The sequence below is a fragment of the Ursus americanus genome, chromosome 17, assembly GCF_024610735.1.
Source record: "Ursus americanus isolate L20-20 chromosome 17, mUrsAme1.1.p, whole genome shotgun sequence".
NCBI classification, from domain to species: Eukaryota; Metazoa; Chordata; class Mammalia; order Carnivora; family Ursidae; genus Ursus; species Ursus americanus.
Window position 1 is genome coordinate 285,186 of NC_142143.1, and position 27,128 is coordinate 312,313.

Here is a 27,128-nt window from a genome sequence, read left to right on the forward strand (position 1 = left end):
CGGGCGGGCCGGCTGGCTGGGAAGATGGCGGCGGGAGCCCTGGCCGCCGCCGCGGAGCGGGCCTGGGGCGTCCGGGGAGCGCGGGCCAGGGCCGGGATCGGGCCATGAGCGCGCCGCCCTCGCGTCCCCGAGCCGCGGAGCCCGCCCGCGCACTTCGCCATGGCGCGGCTCGCGGACTACTTCGTGCTGGTGGCGTTCGGGCCGCACCCGCGCGGTGAGTGCCGGGCCCGCGGCCGAGGGTCGAGGGCGGACGGCCGGAGACCGGGAATGGTCAGCCGGCGCGGCGGGACAGGCGCGCCGGGGCAGTCGCTGGGACATGTGAGGCGCGCGGGCCGCGGCCGCCGGGCCGACGCGAGGGTCGTCCGGGGCACCTGCCGGGCTGGGGTCCGGGGTCGGGGGTCGGGGAGGGGTGGCCCCTCTGAGGCAGTGCGATACGGCGAGCTGAACCTGCCCACCAAACTCAGGACCGAACCGGGTCAGGCAGAGCTTTGGCATGGGCCTGGGAGGTGGGAGGGCCCCGAGACTGCTCGGCCTCCCGGCTCCCAGTTGGGTGGGATGGGCCCTCTCTGCCTTGGCCGACTGCCGGGTAGCTCTGCCTCCAGGGGCACGGATCCTTCGCTTGCAAGCCCCTCCTCTGACCCCCAGTGCCTCTGGTCTGGAGCCTCCGCCCTGCCCGTGTGGGATGTCTTAGGTCCAGGAGGCTTGGTGGGATGCAGAAGAGGGGTGGAATTTAAGGACTACTTCATGAAGAGGTGGTGTTTGAGCTGTAACTGGGAGGACTTCAGGAGGAAATGCGAGGAGGAGAGAGAGAAGAGCATTCCTGGCAGAGGGCCTGCGGTCCTCATGCCTGCAAGCCAAGCCCTGGGTGGGGGATCATTGTGGTGACTGTGCCGATGTCCAGGAGGTCCATGTCTAGGGTCAGCGCCTGTGTCTGAGAGCTCTTCAGCCCAGGGGGTAGGAGAAAACAGAGCCTGACAATGACATCAGCAACAGTCATGGAGACAGTGGGTTGGGGAGCGCGCTCGGTGTGCCAGGCCCTGCACAGCCCTTTGTGTGTGTGATCTCATTTCTTCCTCCCAGCAGCCCACCAAGGTTTCCTTGCCCTCTCCCTCATCTGTAGAGTGGAGCTGGGCAGAGAGGTTGATTGCCTGGTCCGAGGCCCCCAGAGGCTAACCCAGCACCAAGCCATGGGCTCAAATCCCATCTGCAGAGGGGCAGTACATGTCCTCGGGATGCCTGCGTGGTCAGGCTGAGGCTTAATCTCGAGACTGAAGGTGGGGTTGAGCCCCCAGTCTGTGCTGCTTCTTGTCAGCCCAGTTGCCACTGTCATCACCCAGGACCCAGACTTTCTCTCCTCTTTGCCTTTCTTGCTGAGACTCCACCTGCTGGACCCTGCACACTCCAGACCCTCCTCAGTGCCCTCATAGGACTCGCTCCTGTTCTCTGCTCCTGTGTGTGCCCTGACACCCTCGGTGATGAGCGTGTCTTCCTCCAGCGAGGGAGGTTTTGCAGCAAGAACCAGTCATCTTTGTCGCCCAGTCTGCACGTGGCACGTTCACTGTCAGTGTTGTACAGGCCCACAGAGAGAGAACTGTCTGTTCCAAGGGGCATGTGGGGAGCAGTGAAGAGGCCATGCCACCTGGAGCAGAGGGATGCATGGGGTCCAGGGGAACAAGGTTGGCCGAGGGGCTGCTCCAGCATGAGGGGCCCTAGGCTGGAGCTGCATGAACACAGTGGGCTTGGAGGCTGAGAATGCTGAGAGTGGTGTGGGAAGGGTCTGGGGAGGCAGAGACCACAGGCAGAGGCCAGGTGGTAGCAACAGGGGTGGGGAGTTGAGGGTGAATTATGGAGGTGGGAGGCGGCATGGGTGGGCTCCATGGCAAGCTGGCTGTGACACGGAGGGGGGGGGGGCACTCCTGGCATTTGTGGCCTCTGATAAACACAGGGGAGAAGGCTAGAGTCCATAATGCCTGCTTTCCCTGAGTGTCCGCTGCAGTAGGGGTGAGGGCCATGGAGCCCCCTCACCACTGCCTTCCAGGGCTGGAGCTGGTCAGTTGCTGGCTGGCCACCCAGCTTCAGGGCCTCTGTTGGCAGGACTCATCCATCCCTGTGAGAAATAAGCCCACAGGCTAGGACCCTGGCCGTAGGGCTGAGGGCAGAGCCCAGTGGTGGGGGGAAGACTGAGGCAGAGCACTACATGGGGGAGTCAGTGGTACCTGCTTTGCTACTTGATAGCTCTTGACCTTGGGCCAGTCTTCCAGCTCTCTGCACCTCCAGCTTTTTCATCTGGAGTTGGAATGAGTCACACAGACCTTCCAGGCTGCCGTGAGCTTGCGGTGGACACAAATGTGAAGCTGTTCACACGGGAGGCTCCAGGAAATAATGGATGTCTTATGAATGATGAGCAGCGGGTGTGTGGACACCCATAGGTACTGACACAGTGGGCAGTTCTGCTGGAGGTGGCAGACCCTGTGTGCTGGCAGGCCTAGGACATCAGGACAGGGGTGCGGGGTCTTCTGGGTTTGGTGGTGGGGGTAGGAGTCGGGGATATCTTGTCCTTGGCCTGGGTCTAGACAGCCTGTCTAGGCAGGGCCTGGGTACAGGAGTCCTGCCTGAGGGAGCATCTGGTTTTATGGTTACCATCTGGCAGACCTCTCCAGACAGGAGCATGGGGAGGCGGCTGGATGGGACCCCAACTTTAAGAGTACAGGCCCCTTGCCTGGTGAGTGGGGGGAGCTCCTTCACTAAGGACATGGGTTTAGCACCTTCTGCACCCTGGGCCCAGCTCTGGGAACACTGGAGGCCAGTCAGATCACACCTGTCCAGCTTCTGGGCTGGGAAGGCCCTGACAGTGGTTAGCTGATTGAACACAGCATGGCCAGTGTCAGGTTATGTCTTTGGGAGCAGGAGACACTCTTGACCTGACCAGGCGGCTGAGTGCATGTCTACCAGGGAGAAGGGGCTGGACCTCTCCTTGTTCACCCCCTTCCCATGTCCATCCCCACCCCTAGCATTTGAGAAGAAGACCTTCTGCCCCATGGTCTGGCCTCTCTCAGACCTGACTGTGCTGAGCCGGCCACATTCTTGGGCCCCATCTACTCTCCCCACCCATGTCCTGCCCTCTGGAGCAGGTTGGGGCTGTTTGGAATGGCCTCAGCTGGCTTCCAGCCCCCACCCTGGGAGCCGGTCTGGTCTGCCTGGGGGAAGGTTGGGGAGGACCACTGGGGACGCTGCAGCCCCTCTGCACACATCCTGTTGCTGTGGCTGGCTGGGAGGGCCTGTGTGTTGAGGTTGGGTGGGTGGGGCAGCAGGAAGGTCCCGTCCTTCCTTCACCCTCTTCCTATAGCTGAGCTAGTCCTAGGGCGTCTACGCTGGGGTGTGTGGAGGAACGGGAGGGGCAGGCAGAGGAGGCTGCCATCCTCCCTTGCCTCTGCTCACAGTGCATGCTGGCCTGGGCTGGCCCTCCAGGCGTCGGAGCCTGGCACTGGCGACGGCCACTGCCAGCAGATGACAGAACGCGTGCTCTGTGTTCTCTCGCCCTGTGTTCAGGCCTACAGCCCACACAGGGCTGGCTGCGGGGATATGGTTGCAAGAGGAAGTGCTTGTCCCCGTCTGTGTCTCAGGGGACTTTGGTGCCCTTCCTCCTAAGGCCTCCCAAAGAGTCCCGCCCTGGGACGCCTGATGGTGCTGGTTAGATTAGTTCTATCACTGTGGGGTGATAGGGTGCCCTTCCTCCTCCAGGGGAAGCTCTGGTGGGGTAGGGAGCTCATCTGCTGCAGATCACCTCCATGGCCGCAAGGGCTCAGGTGGGTGGGGGACACTGGGAGACACAGCAGAGCTGCCACCTCCCCCAGGATGCAGGCCAGCAGCCAGGTTGCAGCCTGGCCCCTGCTAGCACAGAGCTGAAGTGTGGGCCGGATTTCAGAGAGGGTTGGAATGAGACCAGGAGTCAGGGCCTCCCTATGGCGTGCCCTTCCAGGGAGGGCTTGCCTGTCCTGGAGCACTCTGGGGCTCCGAAAGCTGCCCTGCACTTCTGATTAAGGAACCTGTTTGCTTGTGGGGTGTGAGTGGGCCTGGGTGTGAGAGGGTGGTTGTGTAGCTGGCTGTATGCATTCAGCAAGCCCTAATTAGGCAGCGGGCTGTGCCAGGCACAGGTGCAGCGATGGATACAGAGATGTAGTTTCTTGCTTATGGAGCTCCCATCTGGCCCAGCCAGCCAGCAGGTGCACCAGGAATCACAGAGGGGTATAGTGGAGAGAGGGAGGTCCTGGGGGTCCTGCTGTAGGCCCCAGGCTCAGGCAGGGTGCAGAGAACTGCTGGAGGAGGGGGCACTCTTTTGGCTGAGACCTGAAGGCTAAGTTTGGGACCATGATGGCCCAAAGAAGGAGCTGCAGGTAGTGGGGGGATGCTTACTGGCATAGGGGCAGTTGAAGGAAAGCCTCCAGTTGGTTCTTCAGAGGGTGGAGCCCTGCAAGTGGGAGTTGATGTTTCACAGGATAAATGGGGTGGGGAGGGTGGGTGGTGGACAATGGCCAGTTACGTTGTCTGCTTCCCTGTGGAGAGAGGCTGCTGAGAGCAGCCCTCCAAAGGCTGTCTGGCCTTGGGAGGGAGGCTGTGGGGCAGAGGCTGCTGTCCCTGTCTGCACACACCCCCTCTTCCTTCCTCCGCCCGCTGCCTCGTGGCAAGAACTGGGTGAGCCCTGGGTGCCAGCCAGGCCCAGGCCCAGGCCCAGATGGTGGTTTGGGGCTGTGCACAAATCAGCCCTTGGGGGAGTGGGTGGGGAGGGAAGCCATGGCTCAGGGTGAGCTGGCCTGGGCCTGTTGAGGGCGGCCCTTGGGAGTGGGCCTGGAGGGACCCCAAGTGGGCCGTATGCGTGTATGCATGCTTATGTGTAAATAGGTATGGTACCAACAGACACCTGTTCTCTTCCCTGCCTCATCTTATCTTGTCTACTGTCTTTTCAGAGTGTCAGTAGTGGGAGGAGGAGGGGAACAGGAAACTGAGGTTTTGTGAGTCAGAGTCACGGCCCCTCCTTACCCCACCGGCAGCAACCTGCCCGCTGCTGACCTCCTTGGCATTGCCTCCATGATCCTGGCGGGAGGGTGGTCTCCTGAGATTGTAGCTCAGCTCCTCTGTTGTCGAGTTACTGGGTCTGCTCACCAGTGCCCAGGACCCTTGCTCTGTCCGAGGCTCCTGTGAACGTTCAGGGTGGACCAGGCTGGCTGGCTGGGCCGGTGGGGTGGGGGGGAGCTGTATCCAGCAAGTCCTCAGAGGCCGTGCACCTTGGCTTTCTGGGCCTTGGGGCAGGCCCTTAGAGGGGCTTCATGCCCAGTCCCACTCCTTACCTAGTTGCTCCTGCTCTTCTGCGGGTTCTGGCAGTGGTGTCGAAGCTGGTTTGAGCAAAGGATGGGGACATCTGTGCCTGGGGACCTGCCTGTAGTGTGTGGGAGGTGAAGGTAAGGAGGTTTCTGTCTTACCTGCTTTACCCTGCTGCCGTGCTGGGTGGGAGCTGGAGGTGGGACAGAGACTTCTGTCCACCCTCTACTGGTCTTGTGAGGTGAGTGGTCCCCTGGCAGGGCCCTCATCATGCCTGCTAGTTTGGCTCTGTAGGGGGTGAGCAAGAGGCAAGGGCCTGACTCTACCAATGTGGACCGGAGCTGGGAATAGTGCCCTGGGCATAGAGTGGGGGAAGCATCCCTGGGCCTCCTGCCCCCGGCCCTCCTCCCTGGCCCAGGGGACCTAGGGCTGCCCTCAGCGCCCCCGGTCTGTGTGGCTGTGTACCGTGTTCTGCGCAGGCAGAGGACAGGCCTATGTGTGCCATCACCTTCAGTGCTCCTGAACGTGGCCGGATCCTCAGCGTTCAGGAGGGTACTCCTTCAGTGGGTGTCCTGAGACCTACCACTCCTAGGTCCCATGCTGGGCCTGTCTGTCTCTGAGGCAATGGTACAAGCAGCAGTTTGGGCCTGGGTGTTCTCTCCCCTGACACAGACAACAGATGTGAGACCTCTGTCTCTTGAGTGGGCTCAGAGCTGGCAGGTGAGGTGAACCAGGGACTGGGGCTAGGCACTGAATGGGGTGCCCCTGTCCTCATGGCGCTCACTGCCTGGCGGGGGCTGTGCTGAAGCTGGTGGTTGGCTGTGGAACAGTCCAGAGCTGCTCTGCCCTTGATGGAGGGCTGACCTGCTGGCGTGCAGCGGGCTGGAGGTGGGTTCTGGCTGGGGGTGTTGGTGTGTTGGGGAGAGGCACGGGACTGGCATTAGGCTGGGGCTTCCATTGTTTTTGTGCCTGGCCTAGCCAGAGGCTCTCAGCACTGCCTGTCCCATATCGGGGGCTTCTCTTGGTGCCCTCTGGGGGCCCTGGGGGCCGTGGCTGCCTAGTGGCCACCCCTCACAAGACTATTTTTAGGGAAATGATAGGTCTGGGAGCTGAGGCTGGTCTGATCCCACACGAAGGCCGGGCTGGGAGGTTTCCATCTGAGACCCTTGAGGCTCCTGACTGGGTGGGGGGTGTGGGAGGTGGGAGGTGCTCTGACTACCTGCTCCTGTCCTCAGGGAGTGGGGAAGGCCAGGGCCAGATCCTTCAGCGCTTCCCAGAGAAGGACTGGGAGGACAACCCGTTCCCCCAGGGCATCGAGCTGGTGAGTGGGGGGTGCTGAGGTGGGGGTGGGGCAGGCCGGCCCTGGTTTCCCCAGGACTGTAAGGAACCTCAGCAGTGCCCAGCCTGACGGGCACAAGGAAATATCTGAGCTGCTGCAAAGGGTGGAGTGCGGGGGTCACGGGCTTGGCTGGCAGGGTGCTTGGTGCCCTCATCATGTCATGTTGGCTGTCCCTTGTGATGGGGGCGACCGTGCCTCACAGGGGTCTCTGGCCACACAGTGAGACCAGAGGCTGTGACTTCCTTTTGGGGGGAAGGGTTGAGGTCTAGGAGGTGAGATGTACCCAGGGTCTCAGAGTGAGGTACTGCCTGCTACACTGGAACCTGGTGTCCATGCCCTGGGTGCAGACTTGTGAGGGCAGGGAGACAGGGAGCTAACTGCTGACCCCTCACCCCACCTTCCCCGCAGTTCTGCCAGCCCAGCGGGTGGCAGCTGTGTCCTGAGAGGAACCCACCAACCTTCTTTGTTGCTGTCCTCACCGACATCAACTCTGAGCGGCACTACTGCGCCTGCTTGACCTTCTGGGAGCCAGCAGAGCCCACACAGGTCATCTTGGGGGCTCTGGGGTACAGTCTGCATGGGGTTCTGGCTATGGCCGACTCCCTCTGCCTCTGTCCGTGGGTGCGTCTCCCTGTCTGTGGCAAGTCCTGGTGCCTCAACCCCACGGAGGCCTGAGTTCCCAGAGGGCTGCTCCCATCTGAGTCACCTGTGTCTTCCCCCTGGGCCCGTGGGACATGCCTGAGACCGGGGCAGACGGGGCTTCTGTCCACAGGAAGTGGTGTGCACCGAGGACGCCGCTGAGCGGGAGGAGGAGGCGGACGAGGGTGGCCCAGCGCAACTGTCACCTGCGACGCCTGGCCCACCTGGCCAGCTGTTCGCGCCAAAGACACTGGTGCTGGTGTCTCGACTGGACCACGCGGAGGTGTTCAGGGTGAGGCGGGCAGCCAGGGTTCGAGGCGGGATATGGGGTGCCCCCACTGGTGGCGCCACCATTCCCCAGTCTGTGGTCCTTGCAGAACAGCCTGGGCCTCATTTACACCATCCATGTGGAGGGCCTGAATGTGGGCCTGGAGAATGTGATCGGAAACCTGCTCACGTGCGTCATCCCCCTGGCTGGGGGCTCACAGGTGGGTCCTGCGGACAGCTGCTGGCCGCCCATAGCCACGGCCCTCCTGGTGTCCCAAGCCATGAGGGTGGGGCCTGTGGGCTCTCAGAGTCTGGCCGGGCTCAGCATGGCCCAGACCTTGGACACTCTTCTGCATCTTGGTGCTGCCGTCACCTGTCTTCCCTTCTTGGCCCTGCCTGCTCACCTGTGTGTCTTGTCTTGCCTGGCTCCCTTCCTGGCTCCCTTCGGTTTCTCTGTCCTCTTGCTCCTTGGGTGTGCCTGTGTCTGGATGTTGGTGTCAGCGTATCTGTCTGCTCCCTGGTCAGTACCCCCACCTGTGGGTGCGTCTAACTGTGTTTCTCTGCCTGTCTGTCCTGTGCAGCTGGACTCTGTTGAGGACGGAGTGGTATGGATTCTTTGTTTCTTCTGCCCACCCAGGCCCCACCCTGCCCCAGGTCAGAGGCCCTGAGTTTTCTCTACAGCACGGCTCAGGCTGGCAGGCCAGGCGTGGCCTTTCCCTCATGTTAGAGGCCCGTTTTGGCCAGTCTCACCTCAGCTCATAGAGCTCTGGGCTGACCCGGGTCTGGTCAGAGCAGCTGAACACTGGTCCCTCTCTTTCCACAGAGAACCATCTCTTTGGGGGCTGGTGACCGGCAGGTCATCCAGACCCCGCTAGCCGACTCGCTGCCCATCAGCCGCTGCAGTGTCGCCCTGCTCTTCCGCCAGCTGGGTAAGCGCAGCCGTCCCCATCCTGCGCACGCCTCCCTCTCCTCTCCTGTGCCTGGGGGCTGGTGGTCTGAGGTGGGCTCTTACTCAGCCTGTGGTTTTCCCTCCAGGCATCACCAACGTGCTGTCTTTGTTCTGCGCTGCGCTCACGGAGCACAAGGTGCTCTTCCTGTCCCGGAGCTACCAGCGGCTCTCAGATGCCTGCCGGGGGCTCCTGGCACTGCTGTTCCCTCTCAGATACAGGTGCCCCTGCTGTCACCCAGCCCCTCCTCCCAGCCCCGCCCTCTGGGCTCCCTGCACTGAGCCCTCACCTGTTGCAGCTTCACCTACGTGCCCATCCTGCCGGCGCAGCTTCTGGAGGTCCTCAGCACACCCACACCCTTCATCATCGGTGTCAATGCGGCCTTCCAGGCAGAGACCCAAGAGCTGGTGAGGGCTGTGGCCTGGGCCTGCCTCCCTGCTCCAGGCCGTGCTGACTGGCTGGTGGGTCCCTGACTGCTTGCTCCCTCTGGTCCATAGCTGGACGTGATCGTTGCTGATCTCGATGGAGGGACGGTGACGGTCCCTGAGTGTGTGCACATCCCGCCCCTGCCGGAGCCTCTGCAAAGTCAGACACACAGTGTGCTGAGCATGGTGAGGCAGGGCCAGCGGCTTCAGGGAGGCTGAGCAAGGGGAGCCCCGGGCCCTGGGTGTGCAGCCATCCCTGCTCCCCTCTGCCTCTGCAGGTCCTGGATCCAGAGCTGGAGTTGGCAGATCTTGCCTTCCCACCACCCTCAACCAGCGCCTCCTCCCTGAAGATGCAGGTGGGGGTCACTACAGTCCCAGCACAGGGGTCTGCGCTGACCCTGCGCCCTCTCCTTAGGTCTGCTGCCACCGATGGCCAGCGGGCAGTGCCAGTCACACCGTGCAGCCACTCCTTCTGGGCCGGTCGCAGGGGACCGCATGGGGGGTGTGAGTCTTCAAGGGTCCCGTGCAGGAGTGGTTGTCAGCACTGAGTCTCAGAGGAAACGCTGTGGCTTTGTGTGAAAGAAGGTTGGAGGGGCAGGACGGGGCAGAGGTGCCCGAGGGGCCTGGGTAGGGCATGGATAGGTGTGTTGGAGTGCGTCGGGGCGGAGCCTGGGTAGGTGGAGGGCTGCCGCGTGCAGGGCTGGGGCAAGCCTGTGGCCTAGCCCTCACCTGCCCTCACCTGTGCCCCAGGACAAGGAGCTGCGCGCTGTCTTTCTGCGGCTCTTTGCTCAGCTCCTGCAGGGCTATCGTTGGTGTCTGCACATGGTCCGCATCCATCCAGAGCCCGTCATCCGCTTTCATAAGGTGGGCCACGGGGGACGCTGGGGGTGGAGGCAGGCAGGAAGTCAATGCTGAGGGGCTGACCCCCTTGTGTGCCCCCAGGCAGCCTTCCTGGGCCAGCGTGGGCTGGTGGAGGATGATTTCCTGATGAAGGTGCTGGAGGGCATGGCCTTCGCAGGCTTCGTGTCAGAGCGTGGGGTTCCTTACCGTGCTACGGACCTGTTCGATGAGGTGCACCCCCACCCCAGTTGGGAGGAGCCCCCGCCACCACTCCCCGCCTCGCCCAGCCTGCCTGACCCTGCCTCTTCCCCCAGCTGGTGGCCCACGAGGTGGCACGGATGCGGGCAGATGAGAACCACCCCCAGCGCATCCTCCGTCACGTCAAAGAGCTGGCGGAGCAGCTTTACAAGAATGTATGGCGGGTGACACAAGGGGGCGGACCAGCCTAGCTAGGTCATCGTGCCACCTAGCACCAGGTAGCTTGCCCACACTTGCCTGTGTCCCCCCCCCCCCCCAGGAGAACCCATACCCCACTGTGGCTATGCACAAGGTGCAGAGGCCGGGGGAAGCCAGTCACCTGCGGCGGGTACCCCGCCCCTTCCCCCGACTGGATGACGGCATGGTGCAGTGGATCGTGGACCAGGCCACAGCCAAGATGCAGGGTGCACCCCCGGCCGTGAAGGCTGAGAGGAGGACCACCGTGCCCTCAGGGCCCCCCATGAGTACGTAATGGGGAGGGGGCCCAGGAGTGTGGCCCAGGGCGGGCCTGAGGTCGGAGATGAGTGCATTTTCTCCTCCCCAGCTGCCATCTTGGAGCGGAGTAGCGGGCTCCATGGCAACAGTGCACGCCGGCTGGAGGTGGTGCGGAACTGTATCTCCTACGTGTTTGAGGGGAAGATGCTTGAGGCCAAGAAGGTGAGGGCAGGTGGGCGCAGGGAGCACCTGTGAAGGGGGCTGAACCTGGGGTCCATACACCTGGTGGCGGCTGGAGGGAGCTGGGATGGCAGGAGGGAGCAGGAGGGGCAGATGACACCAGGTGTCAGGCCCCTTCCTCAGTGCAGCTGGACAGAGCCTACTGGGGAGGCTCGTAAGAGGGATTTACTTCTTTAAGACATCAGAACCCCCTAAAGGTTTCTACTCCTGAGTTTCTTTTTCATCCTTCCTGGAAAAATCGTTGGCCCTCGCCAGTTTCGTGTGTTTGTCTTGCCCTTTGTGGTGCTCACGAGCACTTTCGGGTTTCACAGCAGCCAGTGTGAATCATGACTGCACGGTCTCCTGGGAGGGGCCTGCAGGGTTCCCAGCGGTTTTATGATGAAAAATAACAAGAGAACAAGAACACGGCCCTTTCTGTGTCCTGCCCGGTGCCGAGCCGGCCACCAGCTCTGCATTAGGCTTGTGCTTTTTGGACACCGAGGCCCCAGCCAGCAGCAGAGCTGCAGACGTGGGAGCTGGTGCCTGCTGGGGCTCAGGGCCAAGGGCCCGCACCCCTTAGCACACGTACACCCTGGCTGTGGATGTGCGGCATCTCTGTCTCTGCGGGCTTTTGCATGTGCAGAAGGCTGGGTCGGCCAGAAACATCCGTCTCTGCGGGGCGGTGAACTCCCAGAGTCTAGGCGCACCTGACCTGGACCACTTCCAGATCCCCTCTGTGCTTAGAGGCTGGGCTCTGGCCTCCTGGGGGCCCACTGCCCTCCCCTCCTGGGCTCTGTGCCCTGTGCCTCCCGCGCGTCCCTCCAGGGCATGGTTGGGTGCCCCAGCCCCGTGTTCCCCTGTCCCCAGCTGCTCCCAGCCGTGCTGAGGGCCCTGAAGGGGCGTGCGGCCCGCCGCTGCCTCACGCAGGAGCTGCACCTGCACGTGCAGCAGAACCGGGCGGTCCTGGACCACCAGCAGTTTGACTTCGTCGTCCGCATGATGAACTGCTGCCTGCAGGTGAGGCCGGGCTCCCACCCTGCTGCCGATCTGGCCACAAGGTGGGGGCAGGCGGGGCTTCCCCAGTCTACCCATAAGGATGCATCTTCTGGTAGTGCCGACAGCTGGGGAGATCCTGGTCCGGGGGTGGGGGTGGTGGGGGGAGGACTCTTTTTGGAGGGGGCCTCTTGCCCTGAACCTCTGGGCGGCCCTTCGGGAGCAGGCGCGGACCGCTCAGGGACAGTGGTGGGAGACGCTCTGGTGGCGGGGCCAGTCAGGGCAGGGTGGGCGTGTGGGGACGGTTCGGACGGCTCACGGCTCTTGCAGGACTGCACCTCCCTGGACGAGCATGGCATCGCAGCTGCTCTGCTGCCCCTGGTCACAGCCTTCTGCCGGGTGAGCGCTGGGGTCGCCCCGCTGTCCTTCCCTAGCCCTCTCCTGCTGCACCTGTTGACTCCCCCTGGCTCCTGCAGAAGCTGAGCCCGGGAGTGACCCAGTTTGCGTACAGCTGCGTGCAGGAGCACGTGGTGTGGAGCACCCCACAGTTCTGGGAGGCCATGTTCTACGGGGATGTGCAGACCCACATCCGGGCCCTCTACCTGGAGCCCGCTGAGGACCGAGACCACTTGCAGGTGTGCGGGGACTCCTGGGCCCGGGGCGGTGAGGGCCGCCCAGGCCGGGCCCGGCTCACCTGAAGCGCTGTGGCAGGTGGGGGAGGTGTCCATGCAGGAGGGCGAGCGCTCCGCCCTGGATGTGGCGTCGGAGCAGCGGCGTCTGTGGCCAACCCTGAGCCGAGAAAAGCAGCAAGAGCTGGTGCAGAAGGAGGAGAGCACGGTGTTCAGCCAGGCCATCCACTACGCTAACCGCATGAGCTACCTGCTGTTGCCCCTGGACAGCAGCAAGAGCCGCCTCCTGCGGGAGCGCGCAGGCCTGGGCGACCTGGAGAGCGCCAGCAACAGCCTGGTCACCAGCAGGTGCGGGAGGGGCCTCGTGGGCCTTGGAGGGTGGGTGGGACTCAGGCGGGGCAGCCTGTGCCCACCGTGCCCCCTCCCTGGCCCAGCATGGCGGGCAGTGTGGCGGAGAGCTATGACACGGAAAGTGGCTTTGAGGACGCAGAGACCTGTGATGTGGCCGGGGCCGTGGTCCGCTTCATTAACCGCTTCGTGGACAAGGTCTGCACAGAGAGTGGGGTCACCAGCGACCACCTCAAGGGGCTGCATGTCATGGTGCCAGGTATGGGGGGTCTGGGTGTGGACATGCTCTCCTTAGCCGGGCCGGCGTGGGGGGCCCAGGGTGTGAAAATGACTGTCCCCCAGACATCGTCCAGATGCACATCGAGACTCTGGAGGCTGTGCACCGTGAGAGCAAGAGGCTGCCCCCCATCCAAAAGGTGAGCGGGGACCCGGCCAGGCTGCCAGCCCCAGGCCGTGGGCGGTGCTCTGAGGTGCCATTCTTGTCCCTGAGCAGCCCAAACTGCTGCGGCCACGCCTGCTGCCCGGCGAGGAGTGTGTGCTGGACGGCCTGCGTGTCTACCTGCTGCCCGATGGGCGTGAGGAGGGTGCGGGGGGCAGTGGGGGGGGGCCTGCACTGCTCCCGGCTGAGGGTGCCGTCTTCCTTACCACATACCGGGTGATCTTCACAGGGATGCCCACCGACCCCCTGGGTGAGCCTTCAGACCCTTCGTCTGTCCCCACCCTCCCTTCCCCTCTCTCTTCCTCACCCAGGTTCTTGCGGGGGGGGGGGGGAATAGGACTCTTCGCGGCCCCCCCTTTCCCTCCTCAGGGGTGCGGGGTCTCTGTGCAAGATAGGTCATTGTCTGCCCCCCTCCCACCTGCCTGGGACCTCCGTAGCTCTGGTACCCCAAGACACAGTGGCCCCCTCCCCTCCCCTCCCCCTGACTCTGCCCGACCTGTGATAAGTCGGGGAGCAGGTGGTGGTGCGCTCCTTCCCGGTGGCTGCGCTGACCAAGGAGAAACGCATCAGTGTGCAGACCCCTGTGGACCAGCTCCTGCAGGACGGGCTGCAGCTGCGCTCCTGCACATTCCAGGTCGGGCCGGGGGACGTGCTGGGGGTGTTCAGGGCCCCCGGGTCGTGGCTCTCACAGTTCCACAGGCATTTGGGCCCCCAGTCTCGTTCTCATGAGCTGGTGTCAGGCTGGACCTCACCCGTGTGTTTACGCGCAAGCTTGGTGTCACCTGCCTGTGTGACGTGCTGGCCTTTAGGGCTCTTGTGTGCCTGTGAGGGGACCCTGACGCTGGCATCCGCGTCTGGAACATGCACTGTAGCCCGCACAACTGACAGTCACTCAAACGAATACGACACTTGGTGAAGGACCAGGTCCCTCAGCCCGGAGGCCACACACAGCATGACGAGTAGCCTCTGTGCATGCCCGCTGTCCCTCCAGAGGACGCCCCTGCCAGGCTCCAGGGTGTGCCCAGCTTCTTGCCAGGGCCTGCGTGCCTAGACCTCTGAGAGCCTCTTGTCTGACGCAGCTGCTGAAGATGGCCTTTGACGAGGAGGTGGGGTCCGACAGCGCTGAGCTCTTCCGCAAGCAGCTACACAAGCTACGGTACCCGCCGGACATCAGGGGCACCTTCGCCTTCACCCTGGGCTCCACCCACACACCCGGCCGGCCGCCCCGCACCACCAAGGACAAGGGCCCTTCCCTCAGGTGTGGAGCTGGGCCCCAGGGCCAGGGCCTGCACCCCTCCCTGTGTGCGTGTCCCCGTCGTGTCCATTCTGCTCGCCTCTGCTGACCCTGTGCCTGCACTCCCTCCAGGACCCTGTCCCGGAATCTCGTGAAGAACGCCAAGAAGACCATCGGGCGGCAGTACGTCACCCGGAAGAAGTACAACCCCCCCAGCTGGGAGCACCGGGGCCAGCCACCTCCTGAGGACCAGGAGGACGAGATCTCAGGTGGGGGCGCAGGAAGCCCCGGGTGGTCTGGGTGAAGACCGCCGTGTGCAGGGCAGGGCGCCTGGGCGCTCTGTGGGTGACGTCCCCCATGCGTCTGGCCTGCCTCAGTGTCGGAGGAGCTGGAGCCCAGCACGCTGACCCCTTCCTCGGCCCTGAAGCCCTCGGATCGCATGACCATGAGCAGCCTGGTGGAGCGGGCGTGCTGCCGGGACTACCAGCGTCTGGGGCTGGGCACACTGAGCAGCAGCCTGAGCCGCGCCAAATCCGAGCCCTTCCGGATCTCCCCCGTGAACCGCATGTATGCCATCTGCCGCAGGTGAGCGGCCGCTGAGAAGCCGCGCCCCGGCCCCTGCCAGATGCCGCGCGTGCGGGGAGAGCCGCGGAGGCTGTGGGCAGGGGCGTGCCGTGTCCCTTGCGGCCTCGCTCTGACAAGTCTGACTCCTCACAGCTACCCGGGGCTGCTGATCGTCCCCCAGAGCGTCCAGGACAACGCCCTGCAGCGTGTCTCCCGCTGCTACCGCCAGAACCGCTTCCCTGTGGTGTGCTGGCGCAGCGGGCGCTCCAAGGCGGTGCTGCTGCGCTCCGGCGGCCTGCACGGCAAGGGCGTCGTCGGCCTGTTCAAGGCCCAGAACGCGCCTTCTCCAGGTACGCTCCCCCGTCCGTGTCCGCGCGTGGGCCCTGCGCCCCACCCCGCCGGGCTCCAGCGCCTCCTCCTCCCCACCCAGGCCAGTCCCAGGCCGACTCCAGCAGCTTAGAGCAGGAGAAGTACCTGCAGGCCGTGGTCAGCTCCATGCCCCGCTATGCGGATGCGTCCGGACGGAACACCCTCAGCGGCTTCTCCTCCGCCCACGTGGGCAGCCACGGTGAGGGGTGCTTGAGGGCGGGAGGACTTCTGGGGGGCTGTGCTGGCATTTGTGGAAGGCAGGCCAGCTAGGGGCCAGAATGAGTGGGGTGCGGGATCACGTAAGTATCCTGAAGCCCTGCTCTGATGGTCCCGTCTCCTGCCTGGGCTGAGCTTCTTGACCTCCTCGTCTTCCCTGCCCATGGCCTGCCTCCAGGTCACCGGACACAGCTGACCCTTGAACCCCCCACCTGGGCCCCATCCCTCCTTTGTGGTCCCCCCGACAGTCCCCCCCTGCCGCTGTCACTGTGGCCCCCCTTTGTCCTGTCCCCCTTGAACTCGCCCCCTTTGTCAAGGCCACCTGACTGCTTGGGCTCCAGGGTTCATCTGTCCTGGCTCCTTCAGTCGTGACGGTACTGGTCTCCCCATCCCCGTCCCCACCACAGGCACACTCAACGCCCACCGGCCCCACTGTCCCCACGTGGATCCAGGCCCTTTAGACCTGGCCCTGACTTTGTCCGGTGTGCAGGTGGCAGAGAGGCACCAGGCCTGGGGAGGTTGGGGCCATCAGTGGGCCCTGCCCCTCACCTTCGGGGCACTGGTGTGGGGCGGCCACAGAGGGGTTCGGTGACGCGAGCACGTATGCTGCCGTCCAAGGAGTACCTGGCCACTGTGGAGGCTGGTCTGATCTCCTGGTGACAGGCGGGGATCTTGCTGGGGAGGTGAGCTGTCTTTGTGCTGGGTTTCTGGGGAGGCTTGCAGATGGGAAAGGACACCCTTGGGGGCCATATTCTGTAAGTCAGGGGAGGAGGCGGTGTCAGAATGGGGGCGGCCTCCTCCTCCAGGGCCCTTGCTCCAAGGCAGTCACTTCTGCATCGTGCTTACCTCCCAACTGAGCCCATTTGCTTCTCCATCTCTCTGTCCTCCCCCATCCCCCCAGGTCTCCGCATCTCCCCCACCCCTCCACCTGATCACCCGTCTGACCCTGACCTTCCCTCTTCCCCCACCCCATTTCCTCCGTGTGCCCCTGTTCTCTGTGACTGCTCTCTCCTTGCCCTGTCTCACCCCAGCTGGTGCCGTGTCCCCCAACCCCCTCATCGTGCCCATCTCCCCCTCCCGCCTGCCTGGGTCCCCACGGATGCCTCATCCTCTTGGTCTGGCTGATAGATCCTCAGGGGTTAGTCCTTGCACTTAGGACTTCAGCTGCTGTCCAGCCCATGCTGGCCCTCTGTGCTTGGGGCCTGGTGCCCAGTGGCCTGTCAGTCTGGGCTTGATCTGTGAGGCTCCCCTTGCTGGCCTGGGCCTGTCCCCCACCCCAGCCTGGTGCCTGCCCGGGAGATGTGCTGCTGTGACTGATGTAGACCCACGTGGTTCAGGGTCGGTGTAGGTGTCACGCCAGGGTTCCCCGTCGGTCAAGCCTCGCTGACCCTCTGTCCCTCCCCTCATACTCACCTGCACTGCCCCAGCTCCCAGATGCACTGGGTGTGCGGGTGGGTTTGGGGGGCTGGTGGCACCGCTGGTGGGTGGGGCATCCTGGAAGCGTGCCCATCCGGCCTGACTCTTCCTGTTCTGCACACTCCACAGGGCCTCGCAGTGGCCCTGCCACCCCTTTCTGTAGTGGGGCGGGGGGCGGGTGTCTCCAGAACACATGAGGGCCTTCACCTGTCCCGGTGGAGGCTGAGGAGGCCCCGCACGCTGTTGCTGCCCCTGCTGGGGGTCGCTCTGCACACCGGCCTCCGTTCCTGTTGAACCTGGAGGTCTAGGCGCGCACTAAAGGGCGCTCTGCCTTCTGGTTGTGTCCGCTTGGTGGGCACCGGGGCCAAGGGGGCCTGGAACGGGGCAGCCAGGGTGCCCTTGTGGTCACTTACGGGGGGGCCAGCCTTGGCCCCCTGCCAGTCCCTTCTTGGTCCTCGTTCAAGTGGCTTTTGGTCTCTGAACGTCAACGTCTGTCATCACGTGGGTTTTGTGGCTCCACTGTGTGCAGAGATCCGAGTAGTGTCCGCGGGCGGCACCTTCCCCACAGGATTCTTTGTCCCCGGTGCCTCGTCTTCCCCCACTGTGGCCTGGGCATCCTTGACTGTTCCCAGAGCCCCCTGGTGCTGCCTCCCTGTGTCCCCCAAGTTCAGAGCAAGGCCCCTCATTGCCTGGGGGCATCTGGGGGCTCCACCGCGTGTGGGTTCTCGCTGAGACACACCGTGTGCTTGCTGCGCGTGATCTTGTGCCTGCCTGCAGCGTGGCAGGCTGGTGTGCTTGTCCGCGGCCACTGCTGCAGACGCGGCTGAGCCAGGGCACCAGGGAGCATCCTCCCCCAGGCTCCCTGCACCTCCAGGCCTGGCCGTCCCAGCCTGTAAGTCGGGCGCCTGGCCCTGCTCTGCCACTGCTGCCCCTGGGGCTCAGGCCCGCCCGTGTCCACGGTTCCGGGTGAGGAGCTCCAGGCTCCAGGCTTCCTCTTCTCCGCGCTGTACCTTCCGGCCACTCCTCCTGGTGCGTGCCGTGAGCAGCTCCCGGCAGTGCCCGTGGGGGCTGAGGGTACAGGGATAGGCTGTGGAGGGGGCGTTGGAGGGAGAGCCCAGGTTTCTTGGCTCTCTTCTGATCCTACCTGCCACCAGCCCTCTGTTCCCTGGCCTGCCCTTGAGGGCCAAGAGGGCTCAGAGGGCCTTGGTATTGCCCCCCACTCTCTGTGGGGCCCCTGGGGGTCTTGGTGGGAACCCAGCCCTGTAGTTAGTCCCTTTGGACCACAGGCCCTCCATGCTGGGCACACCCTTGGGCCTGGGGTCAGACCTGAGCCTTTTCTCTGCTGTGCCCCCAGTTCCCAGCCCCAGAGCCAGGGTCACCACGCTGTCCAACCCCATATCAGCCTCGGCCTCCAGACGGACCACTCCCCGAGGTACCGTACTGGCCACACAGGCTGGCTCCCCCCACCTGGCACTGATGACCCCTGTGTGACTGAGTAGTCGTGGGCACTAACGTCCCCCCACATCTGGCACTAACAGCCCCGTGTGACGGCCAGCATAACCCAGCCCTTCCCACAGCCCTGGGCACTAACAGCCTGAGGCCCCAAGTCCCACCCCAGCCCCAACACTAACACAAATGCAGGCCCAGCTGGGGCCCCATTGGCCTCCTCTGCCTTGCCTGGGGAGCTCAGCACCAGGTTCAGCGGTGCCCCAGGCCTGGTTGCTCATCTGGTTTCTTCGTGCAGGTAAATGGGGCAGCGTCCGGGCCCCTGGGCGCAGTGGTGGGCTCGGCGTTGACGTGGGCTCCCGGCTAGCAGGCAGAGACATGCTGGGCCCGCCCCAGGCTAACGGGGCCCCCCCTGACCCAGGCTTTCTGCAGCCCCAGCGTGCAGCCCTCTACATCATTGGGGACAAAGCTCAGCTCAAGGTGACTGAGGTGGGGACACAGGGCCAGGCGGGGGGCTCAGGGCCTGGGCGCATCTCACCGCGGCTGGCCTTCTTCAGGGTGTGCGGCCAGACCCCCTGCAGCAGTGGGAGCTGGTGCCTATCGAGGTGTTTGAGGCACGGCAGGTGAAGGCCAGCTTTAAAAAGCTGCTGAAGGCATGTGTCCCGGGCTGCCCCGCCGCCGAGCCCAGCCCTGCCTCCTTCCTGCGCTCCCTGGAGGACTCAGAGTGGCTGATCCAGGTCTGTCAGCCCTGCCCCCGCTGTGGTCAGTTGGGGTGGCGCAGAGGAGGCGGGCAGGGGCTGGGGGACATGGGAGTGCCTGTTTACCTAGAGCCAAGGGCGGATGGGGTCACGCTTTGCCTGTCTGTGGCGTTGGGCCCCAGGAGAGGTGCTAGCCACTTCCCACCTGGATGGCAGTTCGGTATGGTGGAGGGAGGCTGGGGCCACCTGCTCTCTGTTGGGGTGGGGCAGGACAGCTCGGGAGCCCGCATGGGTGCCGGAGTCCGAGGGCTCTGGCTCCGGGAGGCGCTGAGGGGCTGCCCGTCCTGCAGATCCACAAGCTTCTGCAGGTGTCGGTGCTGGTGGTGGAGCTCCTAGACTCGGGCTCCTCTGTCCTGGTGAGCCTGGAGGACGGCTGGGACATCACCACCCAGGTGCGTGCTGGGCCAGGGGACAGCCCGGGCCGGGTCCCACGGGCGCGGTCCTGACAGGCAGGCGGTGCCGGCAGGTGGTGTCTCTGGTGCAGCTGCTCTCCGATCCCTTCTACCGCACGCTGGAGGGCTTCCGTCTGCTGGTGGAAAAGGAGTGGCTCTCCTTCGGCCATCGCTTCAGCCACCGCGGGGCCCACACGCTGGCTGGGCAGAGCAGTGGCTTCACGCCCGTCTTCCTGCAGTTCCTGGACTGTGTGCACCAGGTAAGCAGGTGGCCATGGTGGGGGCTGTGCCCGTTGATTCCTGGCCCCTGACCCGTCACCCCACACAGGTCCACCTGCAGTTCCCCATGGAGTTCGAGTTCAGCCCCTTCTACCTCAAGTTCCTTGGCTACCACCACGCATCCCGCCGCTTCCGGACCTTTCTGCTCGACTCGGACTATGAGCGCATTGAGCTGGGTATGAGGCAGGGCTGGGCCTGGGGGCCGGGGGCGGCTGGGGCTGGGCCTGGAGGGTGGCCAGGGCTCAGCACTACCCCTGCAGGGCTACTGTACGAGGAGAAGGGGGAGCGCAGGGGCCAGCAGGCGTGCAGGTCCGTGTGGGAGTACGTGGACCGGCTGAGCAAGAGGACGCCCGTGTTCTACAACTACATGTATGCGCCCGAGGACACGGAGGTGAGCCGGAGCCTGGCGGGGGCGGGCGGGCGCCTTCCGGCCCAGCCCCTCACGCCGGCTCCCCCCCAGGTCCTGCGGCCCTACAGCAACGTGTCCAACCTGAAGGTGTGGGACTTCTACACCGAGGAGACGCTGGCCGAGGGCCCCCCCTACGACTGGGAGCTGGCCCAGGGGCCTCCCGAGCCCCCGGAGGAAGAGCGGCCTGACGGGGGTGCGCCCCAGAGCAGGCGCCGTGTGGTGTGGCCCTGTTACGACAGCCGTCCCCGAGCCCAGCCAGACGCCATCTCGCGCCTGCTGGAGGTGAGCACCCACGGCGCTGTGGGTGCGGGCGTGTGAGGGCTTCGGTCCAGGGGCCCCGCCCCTGTCCCCACCCTGCGAAGCGCCTGCCAGCCTGGGGTGGCTGGCCCCACCCCGCACTGGGTCGTGTTTGCAGGCGGCGATGACCAGAGGCTGTTGTCCTGGGTCCCAGGAAGGGCTTCTTTGCTCTGGGCACGTGTACGGTCAGCCCTCAGGGAAGACAGCCTTTTCCCAGGGACTGTTCCTGCCCTCTCCCTGACCGCTGCACCTGCCTCCTGGGTGCGCCTGGCTGTCAGCCACCCTGAGGCCGTCAGAGGAAGGTGGGCCTGTGGGCCTGGAAGCTGGGAGTTGACGTTTAGGCCTCTTTGGCCCTTCCTCTGCCGTTCTTGGGGGGCACATGTGTTCAGCCCCAGGAGTCAGGATTCGCCAGGGCAGAGAGCCCTGTGTGCCTGAGCTGGCGTAGAGGGTGGCGGTGTAGCCGCCGGAGTGCTCGGCTCCAGAACACGGGGGATTTGCGTTCCCCTTCCATCAACCGGCCGTCCGGCTTTTGGGGGACGTCTGTGCACGTTGGAGCTTGTTTCGTTCTGGGGGAAGAGGGTGCTGATGCCGGCCTCTTGGGGAGGTGGGGAGGCGTAAACAGAGTGGTGTGTGTCGACGGTGCCTCACTGGGCCTGGCCTGACGGGGGTTGGGAGGACACAGGTGACCCAGAAGCTCAGAGGGCACGAGAGACCCTCTGTCTCGGGTGCGTCTCCCTGTCTTGGAGTCTGACGTGGATCATGCTGTCCGCTGCCTCACAGCGCCGTGTCACCGTGTGGCCTTGGGATTCGGACCCGTCCGTATCTTTCCATTTCAGCTGAGTTCCTGGTACTCAGCCTGTGGTGGTTTTTACCCACGCCGACAGTTTCTTTCACTGGCATTTTTAGTATCTTTCCACGTGGTCATTGACGTGGTTGGGTTGGAGTCTAGGTCTTTGTCGTTGTTTTAAGCAGTCTGCACGCCCACTGCGGGGCCTGAACTCCGTGCCGGGGTCAGGAGCCGCTTGCCAGCCTGAGCCGGCCGGGCGCCCTCGCTGCTGACTCTGCCGTGTTTCGTTTTCGCTCCTTTCTTCCTTTTCTGTTTTTTCCTCCTCACCATGGAGCATTCTGCCACATTTACCTCTTGAGCCACGCGTCCTCGTGCTCGTTTCAGCGCGTGCCAGGCCCGCCCGCTCACCCTCACGTGTTCTACGTGTGACGGACGCGCGGCACGCCCTGTGTTGTTGGCGGTCGGCTTCCTTTGGAGACGTCAGGAAACGAGGAAGAAGCCTCCTCCACTTGCTGTTTCTAGGGGTCGTCGCTCTTCAGTCAGAAGAACTTGGTTTCTCGTAATGCAGGTCGGCCAGTGACACGGTCCCTCGGCTCTCACTCCCCTGAAGGGGTCTTTGTTGTGCCTGCACTTACTGGGAAGGGTCCGGGTCCTTCGTTCTGTCCATCAGGCCGTGTTTTCTTGGGTGCTCAGGGCTCTTACTTGGCGTCACTGAGGCGCTGGATTTGAAACCGTTCAGGATTCCACCAGCGGGCACCGTGACCGGCCTCTCCCTCCTGTGGCGGCTGCGCTGCTCCGCGACCTGCTTGCCAGGGAGTCACTCCGTGCGGCTCTGCCTTGCCGTCGTCTGCTCGGTGCTTTGATCTCGGAGACGGTGCGTTTCCGGCCCAGGGAGACCTCGCGAAGCTGCAGACAAACCTGTGGCAGCCGCGCTGCTGGCTTGCGGTGACTTTGTGTCCAGTCCCCAGAGGGCCCTGAAAACACAGTGGCTTCTGGCTGGGCCTCCTATGCCTTTTGATTTTATTTTTAGTTTTATTTACTTCAGTACGCTCTACACCCAACATCGGGCTCAGCCCGCAACCCCAAAGTCAAGAGCCGCACCCTCCACTGACCGCTCCAGCCGCTGTTCCAGTGCCTGGGCGGCTCCGTCGGTGAAGCGTCTGCCTTCCGCTCAGGGCGTGATCCCGGGGTCCTGGGATCGAGTCCCGCATCGGGCTCTTGCTCAGCGAGGGAACCTGCTTGTCCCTCTCCCTCACCCCTCCCCCTGCTGGTGCACGCGCACATTCGCTCTCTCAGTTAATAAATAAAATCTGGGAAATCAGGGGTGTTTTCTTTGGATACAGAATTCTAGGTCGACAGCTTTTTACGCTCAGCAGTTTAAAGGTGTCCTCGTGCTATTCCTGGTGTAGAGTTGGTGCTTTTCCTTCCCCTGGTAAACTGCGTGTAACGTTGCCCTTTCTTTCTCTGACCACCTTTAAGATTCTCTCTTCATCTTTGGTTTCAGCAATTCGACCATCACGTGGGGTTTTAAAGTTTATTTAAGTAATCTCTACCGCCCTCCCCATGGGGCTCGAACTCACGACCCCCAAGATCGGGAGCTGCACACTCCACCCACTGAGCCAGCCAGGCGCCCCTGGGGGGGGTGTTTTGGTTCATCCTGCTTGGGGCTTTCTCAGCTTCTTGGATCTATGGGATGATTTCATCAGATTTAATGCAGTGTAGGCCATGATTTCTTTAACAGTTTTCGGCACGATCGCTCTCCCTTGTTTCCTCTGGGACTTGATTGTCCCATGGGTCCCTGAGGCGTGTTTATTTCTTCTTTGTGGTCCATCTTGGATGATTCCTGTGACCCTACCTTCAAGTTCACTGCTCTTTTCTTCGTTATGTTTAATATCCTCTTAAACCTATCTAATGAATTTTTCATTTTAGATATTGTATGTTTCAGCCCTAGAATTTCCATTTGTTTTTAAATACAGTTTCCGTTCTCTGTGGAGATTCCCCATCTGCTTGACCATGCGTCCATCTTTTTCTTTACATCTAAGGCGTATTTATAACAACTGTTTTGAATTTCTCGTATGCTAATTCCAATACCTGTTTCTTTTCTGGATCTATTTCTTTTAACATCTCCCCTAAGTATGGCTCTCATTTTCCTGCTTTTGGTCTGTCTTTAATGTTTTTAATAGTCGACATTGTGGATTCTGCACTGTTGAGGGTCCGGGTTGTGTTGTCTTCCTTGGACGAGTGTTGGGTCTTACCGTTGCCCTCAGTGAAGAATGTGTGGGTCCTCTTGGTCTCTTCAGGGGTGGCGGTCCGCTCCAGAGGCCTTTGTCCTGGGTGTAGAGGAGCCCGGCTCAGACACGGCCTGTCCGGGGCGTCAGCAAGGCACCGCCGCTCTGGCTGTTGGCAGTTGCTGCATCTTCCCGCACCGTGACCTCCGGAATGTGGACCTGGCTCACGGCGTCTTGGTGGCTGCCCTCTGCCAGGCTTGTGACATCCTGCTTGGCCCGTGGCACTTCACTCTGGATCTCTAGAGCTCCCGCTCCATCCCCACCCCCATCTCGAATGCCACCCCGTGGATCCATGCGTGCCCGCATCCCCGAGCGCCGCATCTTGGCCCAGTGCTCCTTGTTAGTTTTGCACAAGTAATTTTTGTTCTCTCCATCCCCTACCCTCACCCCCTTCTGTGCTCCAGTAATACAGGTCAGACCTTTCCATCACTTCAACTTCCTGTTTTCCATAGTTTTGTCTTTCCGTGTTTCAGTCTGGATATTGTCTCCTGAATGGTCTTAGTTTTCCGATTCTCCCCCAGGAGCTACAGCGGCTGGAGACGGAGCTGGGGCGCCCCCCTGAGCGCTGGAAGGACACCTGGGATCGGGTGAAGGCAGCACAGCGCCTCGAGGGCCGGCCAGATGGACGTGTGAGCGGGCGTGGGTTGTGGGTGGCCAGGGTGAGCTTGCTGTCGGGGAGGCGAAGGCCAGTGGCCCTGACACAGGCCCCCCTCCTGCCCCCAGGGCACCCCCAGTTCTCTGCTGGTGTCCAGCGTGCCTCACCACCGCCGCTCGCTAGGCGTGTACCTGCAGGAGGGGCCCGTGGGCTCCACTCTGAGCCTCAGCCTGGACAGCGACCAGAGCAGCAGCTCAACAGCTTCCAGCTCCCGCCAGGCAGCCCGTCGCAGCACCAGCACCCTGTACAGCCAGTTCCAGACGGCCGAGAGTGAGAACAGGTGTGTGTGTGCCCCCGCTTCAGCCTGCAATCCTCCGAGCTGGGGGACTGTGGGTGCCGGACAGTTCTCAGATTGGGGGCCGGGCCCTTGGGGAACTTCTGGCCATTTCTTGGAAGGATTCGTAGGGGAGGCCCTAATGCCATCGTGGTGGCTCAAGCATAGGCTGACAGTGGCTGGGAGAAAGCAGGAGGGCTCTTCTAGAAGGGGTTTGGGACGTAGAACCAGTGACCACAGCCAAGCCATGGTGGCTGCAGAGGAGCAGAGGGACAGCAGCGGTGGGGTAGCTGTGAGGGCAGGCAAGGCACTGGGGGGGTGGGGCCTGGCAGGCTGGAGAGGGGCCATCTTGCCACAGTCACCTCCCCAGACCCACCTGCTGCATGTGCCTCGTCTGAGGGCACCTGCCCTGCACGTGGGGCTGCTTCCCTGAGACCCTGGCGTTGGACCATCTCTAGCGTCCTGTCATGCAAGGGGTGAGGGGTGGGGACCCTTCTCCATCTCCTTTCTTTTCTAAGAACAGCCCCAGGGCTGCTTCCTGGCCCCCTGGCCAGTCTAGCCTTGGGTCTGAGGGCAGGGGCTGGCTGGTTCAGGGGGTAGGGGTGGCCCTGACAGCCAGCCTGGTCCTGGTTCTGCTGTCCATGCAGGTCGTACGAAGGCACCCTGTACAAGAAGGGGGCCTTCATGAAGCCCTGGAAGGCCCGCTGGTTTGTGCTGGACAAGACCAAGCACCAGGTGAGTGGTCAGGGAGCTGAGGGCGGTGGGGGTGGGGGTTAGGAGCTGGCAGGGGGGGAGGAGGGCTGCCCTGACTTCCTGCCCCTCCCGGCCACCCCCCCCCCAGCTGCGCTACTACGACCACCGTGTGGATACGGAATGCAAAGGTGTCATCGACCTGGCAGAAGTGGAGGCCGTGGCCCCCGGCACCCCCACCATGGGTGCCCCCAAGACCGTGGACGAGAAGGCCTTCTTTGACGTGAGCTGTGGCCAGGGTCCGGGGATGGCAGGGCAGGGGGTTCTGTGGGGTGGGACCATGGAGTCAGTGATCCGCCATCCCCAGGTGAAGACGACGCGTCGCGTTTACAACTTCTGTGCCCAGGACGTGCCCTCAGCCCAGCAGTGGGTGGACCAGATCCAGAGCTGCCTGTCAGATGCCTGAGCCCAGCTCTGCTCCGGCTGCTCTGCGTCCAGTCGTTAGAGACCACTAGGGGTGGGCAGGGCCCCCCGGCCATGTTTACAGCCCCCACCCTCGACAGTATTGAGGTCCCGCCCCCCCAAACTTATGTGTACAGCCCCTGCCAGCTCCCACCCCCGCCCACCCCCGCCCACCTGGCTAGCTGTAACTTATTTTGGAGTTATGGGTGAGCGCCGGCCGGGAGGCGGCCATGGTACAGCCCTCACGGTGGGCCTGTAAATAGACCACTCCCGCCCAGCCCTCCCCCCGTCAGCGTGCTGGTCCCAGCTGGCCAGCCGCAGGCAACCTGTTCCTAGAACCAGAGTCTATAAAGAGAGAACTAACAACACGCACACGCCTGTGTCTCCTCGGCTCGCCCAGAGCCCCCCGCCAACCACTCTATCCGGCACCCACGTCCGCTGTGTGGGGGACGAGCCCTGGTGCCAGGGGGAGGGGAAGGCAGCTTCTTCAGGCCCATGCTTGGTGCCCAGCCACCCTGAGGGGTGGTCTTGGGGCTGGCACCCCCCCTTCCACCGCACCCCCAAGCAGCCCCTGGACAGAAGGTGGCCATCAGCAGGTGTGCTGTGAAGAGGGCAAATGGGGGCCAGACTGGAGGATGGTCCTGGGTCAGAGGAGAGTGGATGGGAGGGAGTCTGGGAGGGAGATGAAGAGGAGGGTGCGCTCCCCGGGGGGCAGGGGGTTACAGCATGTCGGGTTGGGGGGGTTCTGGGAAATGCCTGCCCCTCCCCTTTCTCTGGGATCTTGCCTCAGGCCTTGACCATCCTCCATGCCCTGGCCTGTCTGGGGCGTGACAGGTGCCACTGTGGTTACTCCTCTCCTCTCCCACACAAATGCGAGTCCCACCTGCATGAGGAGCCAGCCAGGTGGGGTGTGGGGGGTGCCCAGCAGGTGGTGGCACCTGTTGGGGGAGGTGAGCAGCAGGTGTGGACACAGGCAAGACCCACAGGTGACATCAGGTGAGTCGTGAGGAGAGCCCCCAGGCTCTCTCTGGGCCACACGGACGGCTATTGCACTGAGGTTCCCAAGGCCCAGGAAATCCACACCTGGGGTCCTATGCCCGCCTGATTTCACACGGGGGCTGGGCAGCCATGACGCTGCCCCTGGGGAAGGAGGTCAGAAGTCACCAAAGCAGGGGCCACAGGGTGAGGTCAGTGCAGGACCAAGGCTGCTTAAGGATGGATAGGAGGCACTGTTGAGTGGACAGACCCACACCCTGGCCCTGAGTGCCCAGGGAGGCCCTGCTGGCTGCCCTGCCTGCCCAGCCAGTGAGGACAGGGCGGCCTGGGGACGGCACTGGCTCATGAGCTCCAGACAGAGCTTGTTGAAAAAGAAAAGCTCAGTGCTCACTCCAGTCTGGAGACTCCCTGCTGTAGCCGCGGGCGTGGGCCTGGGGCAACAAAGACACCCCTGCTGCCGGCCAGGCTGGGGTCCGGGCTGGCAGCTTAACAATACACAAGC

At 63.4% G+C, this 27,128-nt stretch overlaps 1 protein-coding gene across 3 annotated transcripts; it reads left to right on the plus strand.

Moving 5' to 3' along the window:
* Positions 1 to 25,998, plus strand: SBF1 (SET binding factor 1). 3 transcript variants are annotated; one of them, XM_045815504.2, is made up of 41 exons: positions 1 to 214; positions 6,552 to 6,637; positions 7,064 to 7,201; positions 7,428 to 7,586; positions 7,672 to 7,782; positions 8,385 to 8,490; positions 8,597 to 8,729; positions 8,807 to 8,915; positions 9,006 to 9,119; positions 9,212 to 9,289; positions 9,684 to 9,797; positions 9,876 to 10,004; positions 10,088 to 10,186; positions 10,291 to 10,495; positions 10,576 to 10,688; positions 11,553 to 11,702; positions 12,009 to 12,077; positions 12,155 to 12,313; positions 12,390 to 12,655; positions 12,742 to 12,914; positions 12,998 to 13,071; positions 13,149 to 13,344; positions 13,601 to 13,728; positions 14,174 to 14,352; positions 14,461 to 14,597; positions 14,706 to 14,913; positions 15,046 to 15,242; positions 15,323 to 15,460; positions 18,248 to 18,325; positions 18,638 to 18,819; positions 18,897 to 19,076; positions 19,388 to 19,489; positions 19,564 to 19,749; positions 19,818 to 19,944; positions 20,029 to 20,159; positions 20,229 to 20,459; positions 24,071 to 24,178; positions 24,273 to 24,484; positions 25,126 to 25,213; positions 25,320 to 25,451; positions 25,536 to 25,998. In XM_045815504.2, the coding sequence occupies exons 1-41, from the start codon at positions 160 to 162 to the stop codon at positions 25,632 to 25,634; spliced, it is 5,679 nt and encodes a 1,892-aa protein (XP_045671460.2). In that variant the 5' UTR covers positions 1 to 159; the 3' UTR covers positions 25,635 to 25,998. The 3 variants fall into 3 exon arrangements, with proteins under 3 accessions (XP_045671460.2, XP_087724699.1, XP_087724698.1); XM_087868573.1 differs by having other exon boundaries at positions 18,761 to 18,819; XM_087868572.1 differs by lacking the exon at positions 18,248 to 18,325.
* The last annotated feature ends 1,130 nt before the right edge of the window (positions 25,999 to 27,128 follow it).